Source organism: Cheilinus undulatus, linkage group 4, assembly GCF_018320785.1.
Source record: "Cheilinus undulatus linkage group 4, ASM1832078v1, whole genome shotgun sequence".
NCBI classification, from domain to species: domain Eukaryota; kingdom Metazoa; phylum Chordata; class Actinopteri; order Labriformes; family Labridae; genus Cheilinus; species Cheilinus undulatus.
In genome coordinates, this window is record NC_054868.1 from 10,284,002 (window position 1) to 10,298,113 (window position 14,112).

The 14,112-nt window shown below is 39.8% G+C and overlaps 1 protein-coding gene across 2 annotated transcripts in view; it reads left to right on the forward strand.

The window, feature by feature from the left end:
- The first annotated feature begins 1,525 nt into the window (after window positions 1–1,525).
- Window positions 1,526–14,112, forward strand: part of ppp1r12c (protein phosphatase 1, regulatory subunit 12C) — a 34,250-nt gene continuing 21,663 nt past the window's right edge. For both annotated transcript variants that reach the window (XM_041785879.1, XM_041785880.1), the window contains exons 1-8: window positions 1,526–1,897; window positions 4,639–4,816; window positions 4,910–5,040; window positions 8,166–8,284; window positions 10,962–11,121; window positions 11,243–11,387; window positions 11,678–11,752; window positions 11,836–11,912. In XM_041785879.1, the coding sequence (XP_041641813.1) occupies window positions 1,686–1,897; window positions 4,639–4,816; window positions 4,910–5,040; window positions 8,166–8,284; window positions 10,962–11,121; window positions 11,243–11,387; window positions 11,678–11,752; window positions 11,836–11,912 (1,097 nt within the window). In that variant the 5' untranslated portion in view covers window positions 1,526–1,685. The remainder of the gene's footprint in view (window positions 1,898–4,638; window positions 4,817–4,909; window positions 5,041–8,165; window positions 8,285–10,961; window positions 11,122–11,242; window positions 11,388–11,677; window positions 11,753–11,835; window positions 11,913–14,112) is intronic.

Below are 14,112 nucleotides of genomic sequence, written 5' to 3' on the forward strand. Positions count from 1 at the left end.
ACTTGTAATCAAGCAGTCTTTTCAGACCTCCAGTTAAAAAAAACTGTTCCAAATGGAAAGAGATTACATTCATGAAATAACCATACTGAAAACATTAAAGACTAAGCAACCATATATAAAGCAGAATCAAGATAAGAGGGCTAATCGCAGATTCAATTATAGACCCATTTTAGAAGTAGTTACACAAATAGTTTCTCGCTTTGTCAGCTTCAGCTAAAGCTAATATAGCTAGTACATTAATGTTACTACAAAGCAACATGAGCTTTAGCAAATGTAGCTAAAGCTAACATAGTTATAATGTAGCATTGTAGCTTTCATAGCTGCTTTGTAAGCTTAGCTTTAGCTACGTAGCTGGGTTATCTACATAGCTTATGCAGCTATCAGAGCTACCTAAACTACATTTCCTGCATCAGAATGTTTTCATGGAGGACGAGCTTTTTGTCCTGTAAGTAGACTGTTTACTCAGCTCCATTAAATGTTTTATAATTGTTTTTTGAAGGTCAGGATTTTTTCTTTTAACTTTTGGTATCTTAACTCTTACCTTAACCGTGAACAGAAATTTAATCCAGTTTAATTTCAAAAGTTGTTGTGTGTATTTCTGTTCTGACAGAGACAGCATCTCACAAGAACGGTCTGCGAGAAGGGCTGTCAGAGATGTATGGTCTGCAGCCAGACCCCTCTCAAAGACGTGGCCCAGGAAGAGTTGTAGAAAAGTCAGGATTTAAAAATCTCACAAAGACACTTCGGCGCCAATTTCTTTTGCTGAAAACTCCCTTCCAGAGTTGTACATGTCAGTAAGCAAAAAAGAGGCACACTTTTCCACAACTACGGGTCTATTGTCCAGTAGAACCTGTGATCCTTATGTTAGCCTAACAATACATTACATAAACAAATGGGAGTTAAAACTTTTGTGCCTCAAAACAAGCTTTTTCCCCATGGTCACACAGGAGGGCTTCTTGCACAAGGTCTGACAGATGCTCTCATGTCATGGAACTTGTATCAGCACAGATAACAGACTAATGTAATCAAAGCTGTGAGCCTGAATGGGAGACAAGACTGCAGTTTTATGGCCATAGGCTGCAACCTGCGGTTGGTGATTTTTTGTGTGTTTTAAACAATACTAAACATGACAGAGAAAACATTTTATCACCCAAATTCACAATAAAGATTGCATATAAGATATAGAGTGGTCTAAAATATTGTGTTATTAGTTTTAGGCCACATCGCCCAGCCCTAGTCACAGAAGTCCATATTGTGGGCTTGTGGTTGATTTTCAAGGCATCAAGACACCACAGTGGTATTTAGCCTAGTTTAGAAATTGTGACTATTCTTTCAAGGATCTGTTTTTAAGGGTTCTATATTTGTGTACTTAAAGTTTACCCAAGTCTCAAAGGAAGCAATAACAGGAAGTGTGCTGGTTACTGTCTCTGCACAATGCCCAGGCATGGCGCTGCTTTAGCATTTCCCCCTCTGGGCTCTCTGTGGCTGAACGTGGTGACGTCACACGAACAAGCCTGAGCAGCTTTGCGCGCGCTCCCGACGCCACCGAGCAGAAGCGGAGGAAACTTCCTCCACATCCAGAGCAACAGCAAGAACCAGGAAGTGAAAGTGTACACATGGAGGGTGTGTCTTTCCCTGCCAGCGAATGTTTTATTTTTAAATTCCCCGTCCTCCTTGGATAAATCATGGGGGACTCGGCGAGGAGCAAGCGGCGGGAGCAGCTGGAGCGCTGGGCCGAGTCCTGTACCAACAAAGCGTCGGCCGTGCCCAGGCGGAGGTGGAGGGGCGATGCCGAGAACGGAGCAGGGGATTCAGAGGACGCCGAGCTCAGTGACCCGCCCAGGGACCAGCCAGTGTCCGTGGACAGAGATGAATCCAGCCCCCTCCTCAAACGACGGTGAGGAAACGTCTCCTGTCACAGTTTTACACGGATGGTCGGCTTGCTGCTAGTTAGCCTAGCCTAGACATGTAAAGAAATGCTAAAGGAGGAATGTCTGTGCGTAGGTGGACGGATGATGGACAGAAGGACACAAACATACAGCAAAAAACAAACCCTCCATCTGTTAGACAGCGCTCACCGTTGAATAAAGCTCCTACACACTAGATTTTTTCAACTGTCACGGCAAAATAGTCAAGTATTTGGCTAATATTTGTAGTTTAATGCTGTTTTGTGTTAGCTGTCTAGCTAGCTTGAAAATGTCCTACAAGGGTTTGTTTTTCAACATTATCACCCATTCATATATCCTGCTTTTCAAGCCAAAGTCTTGAAACACACCACATACATACCAATAACAAATAGCTTCTTTTAAACATGTTACAGTAACTTAAGCTTTTGTATAGTGTTAATAATAATGTGTGGTTTTACAAATTCCCATGGCACACCAGGGCTCTGTTTTGCCACACTATTTGAGATGCATTAACATAGAGTTGACATCATACCAGAGTTTTCAACTCCGATGATACTAAACTTAGCAAAACAGTATGGGATTTGTATTTGGTAGAATGCTCCTGTGTTGTAAAGATGCTTCTTGGCAATGCATCTGTTGAAAAGCCTGTTTATTTACCTTTCAAATGGAGCCACATTTGTAAGGAACGTGCATTTGTGGGATGAGCAGCAGAGCTGAGTAAGTGGGTTGCGTCCATGAAAAATTTTCCAGGGTTTTCCCTGCTAATGCCAAACAGCTTATTTTGCTGTTGCTATTGCCTCTTGTTTCGAGCTTCTGGTGCCACCATGTGCTGACAATCAGGTGCTTGATTGGCACCTGTTATATCAAGCAAGGGGTCCAGATCCTGCCTATGGCAGTTTGATTGTAGGGTCAAAGTGTGGCGAAAACGTGACAAACACTATGGTGATTGCTGCACCAATAGAGTAACATCTTTGGATGTAGGCAGTGTGATGCTAGGAGGCGGCATTCTCTAACCAGGGGCAATCCCATAGCTCCACATTCTGGGACCGATTTCTGTCCTCCAAGATGGCAACACTTGCCCCCCACAGAGTGGGGTTTATCAGAGACTGCCTCCAGAATTTGGGAGTGGAGAAGATAAAATGTTAGATTGTTGCTGATTTCCGATATGCCGATATTTACAAATTCGGTTTAGCCTATAATGACACGTATATTTATGTTGTTCAGACCTAAAAACTTAAATCCCTAAAACAGACTTTGAAGTCTGAAGAATGGTAATGAGCAATGACAAATACTTAAGTTGATGTAGGTTTGTTGGTCATGCTTGAATTTCCTTCGGGATCAATAAAGTATCTATTTATCTATCTGAAACTTAAACTTATTAATACATACAGTCATTATTAACAATCAATATAGGCAAATATTTATAGTTGATATTAACAGCAGATATAGGCAGATATTTAAAGCAGTTGTAGGCCAATATTCACAGCAGAGGTAGGCAGATATTAACAGTAGATGTAGGCTGATGTGTAGAGTAGATTTAGGCCAATGTGGCTAATGCATAGGCCCATATTTTCAGCCAGTGAAGATAGATATGTACATCAAATTCAGGCTCATATTTACTGCGAATATAAGCTGATATTTACTGCAAATGTAGGTTAATATTTACAGCCAGAATAGGCTGATATGTACAGCTAATGTAGACAGATTTTTACCACCAATATAGGATGATATTTACAGCTGGTGTTAGCTGATTATGACAGCCAGTGTAGACTGATATTAAGAGCAGATTTAGGCCAATACTTACAGCCTGTATAGGCTGATATTTAAAGCAAATATAGACTGACATTTACTGCTGATACAAAGTGATATTTACGGCCAATATAGGATGATTTTTACAATTGCAAACCATCACAAACCAGTGGCAAACCATCCATAGCTAAAGCTATTTTTGATGAAAAGTCAGAAGCAGTGATGATTACATAACCTGTGCTTGACTACTGTGATCACAAATAGACCCTTACCAACACTGACTGAAAGATACTTCATGGGATATCTACTGTGTGAGACTACACTAAAATACAAATCACTCAAGGAGACCTTAAAAGACCAAATTAATCTATGAACTGTACCTATGAGGAGTGTTATGATACCACAAATTAAACTTTAAGTACCATATGAACAAAAATCAAACTACATTGAACCTGTGATGACTCCACAGCAGGAAAAAATAAAGTCCCAGGCACCTGCTGTTGGGTAATTTCTTGTTTTATTAACTAACGAAAGTGCCAGAACTGTCATGCACACAGTATTGCTCAAATACATTGGCTACATTTCGTATTTGTGCTCAGTTTTGCCCCCACAGTTGCTTTTGATCAGTAATATGACTGAAAATCTGTAGAACTTGTTTAGCTTCACTACTAAACATAACAGAACATAAACATAAGATATAAAGTGCTAAAGTATCAAAAATTTTGACAACTATAGTTCCTACTGCAAGAAATGCCTGTGAAAATAAATCATTGATTCATGCTCTGTTGCTGTGGAGGATGCGTTCCTCCAGCAACGTGAATACTGGTTTATTTTAAGCTGTTCCCACACACTCTGTCCTGCTGCCCTAAATAATCACTACTCCCTAAATCCTGTGCAACACTTAACCAAGCACATTTTCTTTATAGATTGGCAAACGGCTCACCACTGAGGTAATTTAGCTCTTTGTGTCATCTGTCTTTAGAAAAAGGGTGAGGTTCGACAGTGCTGCTGAGTTCCTGGCTGCTTGTGCCAGTGGGGACACTGAGGAGGCCCAGGTGATGCTGAAGGAGGCCAATGACACCAAAGTGAGGAACGGAGAAGATGTGGTAGCAGAAATTATCAACTGTTCTAATGCAGATGGAATCACTGCCCTCCACCAGGTGAGGGAACTTCTCCATCTGAGGTTTGATTAAATTTGTTTGTTACTGCTTCAGTGAATCATGTTAATGTCTGTTTTCCTTTCTTCTATGAAGGCCTGCATAGATGGCAGCTTGGAGATGGTGACCTTCCTGGTAGAGCATGGTGCCGATGTGAACCAGGTTGACAGTGAGGGATGGACGCCGCTGCACGTTGCTGCTTCCTGCGGCTACCCTGACATTGCAGAGTGAGTATTAAATCTCTCCACAATAAACAACAGAATTACAGCTGCATTATACAGAACTTGTTGCTGTTCTGAGGACGTCAGAATGCAGAGTGGATGCCAGAGTATTTCTGTATTTAACAATACGAATATTGTTTTTGTGTTTGGCAGGGCAATGCCACAGCTAAAGCATGAGAGGGCTTGCCAGTCACTCAAACAGTAGGAGGTCTCAGGATTTAAGAATTGATGTAACTCTTGCAGGAGTCTCTTGTTCCTTTTCTGTCATAAATATCTTTTACGTAATCTAATGTTAGATATTGAGTGTACTGTCACCAGTGTTATCAAAGTGATCTAAAACTAATAAATAATTGAAACTAAAAATTAAAAAAATTTTTAGTTAAGTAAATCTAAAATAAAGTTAGAATTTTCAGAAAAAGACATAATTGTAGTGTTTCTCACAAGTCTGAACTTTGACTCAAATCTGGCTTTACTTGCAAGGAAAAAAAGTTCACTTGTATTAAACAGTCTATCAATAATACTCGATATTTATCTCAACTATTTGATATATTTCAAAAATTTCATACATATATTTGAGGGATGCTTGATATTGGATTTTTGCCAATATCTACAGATTCATTTTAGCTGATACAGATATTTTAATATGCTTTTCAGACAAAATATATCGGACCTTTTAGACACACTTTAAGGTTTGAGGATTACTAAGTAAACAAACTTTAGTCCTTAAAAAATACTTCAAAGTTTAAAGAATGAGGATAAATAAAGAAAAAGACCTTAACTGACATAGGTCTGTTGGTTCAGCCTAAAACTCCACTAATTTATGAGTGTATATGGACAAAATTTACAGTCGATATATGCTAAAATACACAGGCAAAATATCAGATGTGAGTATCAAATAGTGTTTAAAATGCAGGCGCTGCAGCATTTTAAACAAACGTGCATCACTGACACCATGCACATTTCTGTTTTATATTCTCTTGTCTTTCTGCATGTGCAATATTTAGCACAGAAATTTTGATTTCTGTCCATACCCATATTTGCCTTTTTAAGCTATATGCCGATACTAGACCAATAATATCGTGCATCCCTAATATATTTCTCCAGTCCAAGGATTTACTCATATGGTGTGAGTGAAATAATGACAAAGCATTATGTTTACAGGGGTAATCAAATCTAACCACAAATGAAAGTTTCTGACTTACTTTAAGTTTGGTATAACCAGTCTGTTTGACCTCCACGTGTTTTTCTCTAGCATCATAAGCTGGGTTTGCAATACAGTTTTTAGAAAAATAAAAGTTATATTTCTTAAATTTCAACTAAGTACAATTGCATTTTGAATGTGTCTCCATTAAAGGGAGTTTTGATCATAAACCTGTCAATTGTCGTAAAATTTCATCTCACAAGATTCCACTGCAAGAAGGCTGGACATTCAAAACCTGTGGCGTGTTGGTACGGTTATGATTACATCTACAGTTGTTGCCTTGATAATTCTGAACAAAAGACAAGGCAAAGATGATAGTGCAGAGGCCAATGCCACGTATAAGGGTATAAGTGTGATTCTAAGAGAGGTCTTGTCTCCTCTCTCCTCTTCTGTCCACACGTACCGCACCATGTTGTCTCGGAGTAAACTGGTCATGTGATACCGTACGTCACGTCCTGTGACTTGTAAATGCAGAAAAAGTGATTCCATTGCACTTTTGTGATATATTTCTTTATCAAAACGCCTAAAAAACCTCCTCATGAGAGCGTTAAAACTTTTTTGCGATATTTGAGAGGTTTTTTCGAAATTCAGGTGTTTCCATTACCAGTATTTTATTGCACGATTTAGATTTTGCGCATTTCTAAGGGTAATGGACACACAGCTATAGATTAGACTGAAACAATCATCTCTGATAAGCCTGATACTGTGTTTCACTGCTTAGTTTCAGTGTTATGTCTGGTAGACATTGATTGGCATTATTATCAATAGTATGATTAGGAATTATATTGTGTCTTATTGTATTGCACATAAATAATAAGTTTAAAGTTGATATTTTTTTCTATATCAGCCTTTTCCAGAACAACCAACGTAACCATTCAACACATAAGGTAGTGTAGGAGCACTCATCTAAGAAATAAGCTTCATCCCCATATTTAAGAATAGATAAGATTATTTTACAGAATTACATCATAACATTATTTCTTCAGGAATTTCATTCTCTAATTTTTTATCAATTTTTCCTTATTCCTTAACATATTTAGGGGTTTGATCTCAACTGCTCACTATCAGGTCTATTATCCTCACACATTGAGTCATAGCATCTACTTTAGTTTATACCTCCTCCCCTTCTCTTTCTACACCTGTGTGTGTGATCTGAAACCATTCTCAGCAGCTTGTTTAATTTTTTTCTTTTAAAGATTTATTTTTGGGCATTTTTGTGCCTTTATTAGATAGAGGAGGTCAGTGGATAGAGTCGGAAACAGGGTCAAGAGTGGGGGAGAGACTGGGCCTCAGGCCGGATTTGAACCCAGGCCGTCCGCGTACATGGGGAGCGCCTTTAACCAATAGGCCACCTGCTCCCCAGCATGTTTAATTTTTAACAACTCATGAAATGTTTCTTGCTTGCTTGTAGTAATCCAGCCATCCAGACATTGCTGGACAACAAGTGCACTAGATGCTTTAACATGCACGCTAAGCATGCTGTGAAAAGGGAGATTACGCACGAGTTTATCCATCATAGAAGGTGTCTATGTTGGCACCTACACCTGGATGGGCCATGGCCCAGCTCACTTGCGCAGATATAATATTTTGTGTGATTCCCGTGCAGAAATTTAGGCCCTCGCTGGAAAAACAAACCTTATATGTGCTCCTAAAAACTAAACTAAAATGGAGCAATTTTGCAACATGAAAACTAAACTGTACTAACAAATCAGCTGTCAAAATTAATACAACTGTAGCTGAATTTGAGAACAAAAAGTTAAAAAAAGAAAAAACTAAGGAAAATGTCAAACAGTTATAACCTTGGCTGGCACCCCAAAAAACATGGTACAACATCAAAGAATATTCACAGGTTCTGGACACCTCTGTTTTGACTCTGTAAGCATTTCTGCAGCTATGTGGGTTTTCTGATTTCTTACGCTGTCTTTGCCAGATTTCTCCTGCAGCAAGGTGCGTCTCTTTCTGCTGTGAACTGTGATGGTGATGTGCCTCTGGACATTGCTCTGGATGAGACCACCGAGTCCCTCATTCAAGATTATACTTTGAGACAGGGTGAGTGCCGTCCTGTAAACACAATATTACTCCCAGTAAAGCTGTGTTAAGTGTCTGTTAATTAGGACTGGCAGCCATCTATCCCTTGTATCTATGTTTACATAGGAGCTGCTCAGTGTTAACTGTGAAGTGTCTTAAATGCTTTTAAAAATTCTTAAAGCTAAGGCCAGGCAGGGGTCAGCTAAGGCTTGGCTGGCTCCGACTCTTGAAGTGGACTGGCCAGGACTCTGCACAGTCCTTTTAAAAAGGATTTTCATCACTTGTTTTGGCTTAATCTAGGATGAAATGTGTTTGTTTCAAAGCAAATTCTGTTGAATTAACGCTACATGTTTTGCATATTTTAACTGAGCTGCATTGAAACAACCGGATGGAGCTATTAATGGTCCTTGATGGTTTTTATTTGTGGTTCAAAGAATAAAAGGCAGAATTGTTTAAAGTAATGTGTTTTTCCCAGGCTGTCACATTTATAGGCATTCCTTATAAACCCTAAGAAAAGACATTTATATGTTTAAATAATAATGCTGGGATAATGCTGCTGAATATTTCCATGTTTCCACAACCTTTCCATAAAGACATTTCTATCCTGGTACCAAATTGTAATACATTGTACAATAAGTGACAAAAAAAAACTTTGCCTTTATAGAAAAAACACCTTTTGCAGCAATTATAGCCATGCAGACCTTAGGAACTCTAGCTGTCAGTTTTTCATGGTAATCTGATGAGATTTCACCTCATGCTTCCTGGAGAATCTCCCACAAGAATGATTGGCTTGATGGAGTCTTCCTTTGTACCATACAGTTAAGCTGCTCCCACAACAGCTCAATAGGGTTCAGATCTGAAGACTGTGCTGGCCACTCCATTTCAGTCAGAATTCTGGCTGACTGCGTATTCTTTAAATATGTTGTAGACATTTTGGAGGTGTGTTTTGGGTCATTATCCTGTTGTAGGATGAAATTGGCCCCAAGCAAGTGCTGTCTACAGGAAATGGCATGGTATTGCAAAATCTTGTGATAGCTTTCCTTCCTCAAGGTCCCTTCCACTCTTGACAAATCTCCTATTCTACCACCTCAGAGAGGACTGACAGTTGCTGATAACTGTTTGTGAACTGCATGAAAATGTTTTTCTTTGAAAAACAAAGAAATTTGCAAGTGATCTCAAACTTTTGAGCAGAAGTGTATGTATACATCCCAACTGTTGCTATTATCATACAGGTCAGGCTCAGACCCATTTTAACTTTTACCCCTATTCTTTTCCAGTTTCCAGTGCCCCCCTTGCCGCTTGAACCAAAATTGTCAAGGGGTTATGGTGAAATGTTCCCCTACGAAATGGGGCACCCTACCTCTAGATGTGAACACGTAAAATGTAGGGGTAGAGCTAAGGGGTAGGGGGTCTAGTAGGGGTTTCTTGAGGACAAGAGGACAAAAAAAAAACATTAGCAATGATAGAAGACAGAATCATCATATCAGCATATGAGGCTGCCATTTCTAAGATGCTATTTCCATGTCAGATCACACTGGGACCACCTCTGCTATTTGAAAGTTTTTCCGTAGGAGGTGCATACTGTATGTAAGCAGCCTATCCTAGAGATTTAACAAATACTGTGCGACATACTGTTATACTTGCATATGATTTATGTTTCAGTGTTTGTTGTGATATTTTGGCCATTAAAGTAATTATCTTTTCTGTCCACCCTGCCTCATTCTGTATATTGCACTTCATTTCAGTTTTTCGTTTCTTCTTTTTTGACAGTATTCATCAGCAGTATGTTATATGACATCACTCACCTTTTGAAATGTTTCACTCATTATTCTGTAGTCATAGCAGGTTGAGTTGCATGCATGAAGGCTTATTGTTGGTGAGGTAGCATATCACAATCATCATCCTTGAATGCAGGAGTACAGGATAATATTAGTATTAATATTAGCTGCGGAAAAATGTTTGATTGACCGCCAGAGAAGCTTTATTTTTAACATAAGACATCACACCTCAGTCGGTCAATCGTGCATTCGCAGTTGGGATGTGTTAGTGGATGTCGTGTGCAGACTGTGATTAAATAATAATCTTTGTCTGTGTGTTGGGAACACTTGTCTATATTATCTTTCATTGCTTTCAGTGATAAGTCAGTGGATGAAATACATTTTAAAAAAGGTGACAAGTATTACAAATAATTTTCCGAAAGCCATCTCTACTTATATAAACCATCGATTTACCGTGTTGTTTATCTTTGGTTATTCCCTAACATGTTGAGTAGTTAATGCCAAACTTAATCTTCTCTTCTGCAAAGCATTTAATGGATACAAAAACCACTAGATTATAATTTCTCCAAGATAAATTGATGTTTTACTGATGCTGGCTTTAAGATCTGTGGCATAGTTGATCCTCTTGTCTATCCACCTACCCCCTACTGCTGCTGTTTGCGATGACACTTGAGAAGCTGGTGGCCTCAAACTTAAAAAAAAAAACTTATTTTGATTAAAGGCGCTCTCAGACAGAAAGGGGTTGACACAGAAAGCAACACAATACCTTTTAAAACGTTCTTGTTCCTTGACCAAACTGATTTAGCAATCAGTAAAATCTGCAATAATAATTTCAGTCAATACCCTTCATGTGTGCCTTACTCTGTGGACAAAGATCAAACAAGGGAAGATTAAATGAAATATTTTTTGGGGGGGCACAGGTGTGGACTTGGAGGCAGCCAAGCGGCTTGAGGAGGAACAGATCATGACGGATGCCCGTACCTGGCTCAATGACGGTCCACCCACTGACATAAAGCACCCAAGGACCGGGGCCACACCCCTGCACGTGGCTGCTGCCAAAGGGTACTTAGAGGCCCTCAAGTAAGCATCTCCTCATGTTTTTCACAATGGAGTTACTGTAGAATATCTGCAGCTTATATTCTCTTTGAGGATGCCAGCACGTGTTAGCTTGCCATTCTCACCTTGCTGTTGTGTTGTTTAGGATATTATGTCAGTGTGGGCTGGATGTGTCGGCTGAGGACTTTGATGGCTGGACACCTCTCCATGCAGCAGCACACTGGGGACAGGGGGAGGCCTGTCGGGTTTTGGCTGAACATCTGTGCAACATGGAGGCCCGCAGCAATGCAGTGAGTACAAATAAATTATAAATACACCCCTAACAATAGTTTAACTTCTGTGTTCTTGCTGTTTTTGTATTTACAGGAGAGCATTTTCCTTGACAGTTAGACTGAATTGTTTTTTTAATCAAGGTTCAATGACAAATATCTTTAATTTAATCCTTTGTAGCATAGTACATTAACAGAACAGTTGGAGAAACAAGAAAAAGTATTAACCTTATTTTGTCCTTAACCATGTAAATTCACCTTCTTTTGTTTAATTTTCCATGTTGTTTCTGCTCTTTGAATGAATTTTGCAGGGTCAGACGCCCTTTGATGTAGCCGATGAAAGTGTTGAAGAGCTCCTGGAGGAATTATCCCAGAAGCAGGCCAATGTGAGAGATATTTCTCTTGTTCCTTAGGAATTTTCTGCTTATGATTTTGAAGCAAACTGACAGCTGCCTTATCTGTCTCTCAGTGGCGGAATGAGCAGTCCATATCCGAGAGGCAAAACCCCCCAGGTTCAAACCCTGCAAATCCTCAAAAACGGCGGAGGTTAGTATCTATCTCTAACTTATTCTGAGTTTAATGCATTCATCTCACGTAAGAATGCTCTGGGGGCTCCGTCTTATGACATACAATGGCAATTTGCCTCAAAGCAAATTCAGTAAATGAAACTTGTTTAACAGAAATGTCTAATGGAACATGTCTTATTCCCAGTAACTCTTCCATGTGCTTCCTAAATGAACTACACTGTATGGATTAAAGTATTTGGCCGCACTTGTTAATTATTGAATTAAGGTGTTTTAATCCGACCTGTTGCCACAGGTGTGTAAAATCAAGCACACAGCCATGGTTCTGAAGAGCTCAGTGACTTTAAGCATGGTACTGTAATTGATGCTACCTTTGCAATAAGGCGGTTTGTGATATTTCATCCTAGCTGGTTATTCCACGATCAACTTTGAGTGATATTATAAGAAACTGGAAGCAACAACAGCAACTCAGCTAGGAAGTGGAAGACCACGTAAAATCACAGAGCAGAATCAATGACTGCTAAGGCGCATGGTGCGTAACAGTCGCCAATGCTTTACTGATTCCACAGCTGAAGAGTTCTGAACTTCCACTGGCATTAATATAAGCACAATGTCTCTGCGCTTTGTGTGCTCTGTGGACCCATGGAATGGGTTTCCATTGGCTTAGCAGCTGCATGTAAGTCTCATGTCACCAAGTTGTAGATAGAGTGGTCTAAAGCTCACTGGCACTAGACTGTGGGGCAGTGGTAACATGTTCTGTGGAGTGATGAATCACCCTTCTTTGTTTGGTAGTCAGGATGCTGGGAGGACATTACTCACCTGGCTGCACTGTGCCATCTGGGAGGTTTGGTGGAGGAAGGGTTGATGGTGTGGGGCTGTTTTCAGGGTTTGGCCTTGGCCCCTTGTCACCATTGAAAGCCAATCTTAATGCTTCAGCATAACAAGACATTTTAGACAATGCTACGCTTCAAACTTTGTGGCAACAGTTTGGGGAAGGCCCTTCTCTATTCCAACATGACTGTGACCCCGTGCACAAAGCAAGGCCTGCAGAGACATAATCTGATGAGATCAATGTGGAAGAACTTGACTGGCCTGCACAGAACCCTGACCTCAACCCTATGAAGCACATTTGGGATGAACTGGAACGCAGTTTGTGAGCCAGGTCTTCAATCAATCAATGCCTGACCTCACTCATAAATGCTCTATAGAATGAATGGGCACAAATTCCCACAGAAACACTCCAAAACCTTGTGGAAAGCCTTCCGAGAAGAGAGGGGCTGTTAAAGCTGCAGAAGGGGGGCCGACTTCATATAAAAGTACATATTTTTGAATAAACTGTCATCACAGTCTCTGTTGGTGTAATGGTCAGGCAGCCAAATACTTTTGTCCATATAGTTTATGTAATGGCATTTTTACCCTCAAAGCTTACAAAAACAAAACTCAAAATCAAACTGGCACAGGGAGCATGAATCATGCACAGGATCCAAATAAATCACCACTGTCCAGGCAAAAATTACGGGGTGTTTCCGTGTTTTTCATGTATTTTGGCTTACTATGGATGATCATTGGCTTCCTCATGTTTTTGTGGTGTATCTATAAAAGCTATGCACCCTTCCTGTTCCCATCACTCTTATTTTACCTTATTATTATACCTTATTTATATGCATACCGCCTTAGTGCGAAACTACCAATTCTGTCAAGTCAAACCACTGATAAACACTCAAATACATTAAATATTAGCACCAACAATATCACACTTAATCCTGTATCTTTCAAAAACAAAATACCAACCTGTAAGTTACAAAAAAAACGTGCATAAGACACTTTAAACCTACTTTTTCATCAGAAAATTACCAGTATAAAATTTTGAAAAAACACACCGTCTTTCAACAAGAGCAGCTGTCACCATTGCCCATTACAGGGACCTGATGTGACTGAAAATGCCCACTATTCATTGAGTACTGCAAGAGGCTGCTCCACTACTGAAAGCGTGCTGCCATACATAACAATGAGACTAGACTGGTGGTGGCACTCCTTAGTGGATTTTGTTCCTCGTTCATTTATAATTGTGCAGTGGCTGGCAGCGTAGCGAGTATACTTCTTAACTGTCACCGTAGGATGAGAGTGCAACCTGTAACTAACAGGACCTCAAACTTCACATGGGGAAACATTTGATACTACAGGAGCTACAAAGCTTTACAGAAACTTTACGTCATAGACTT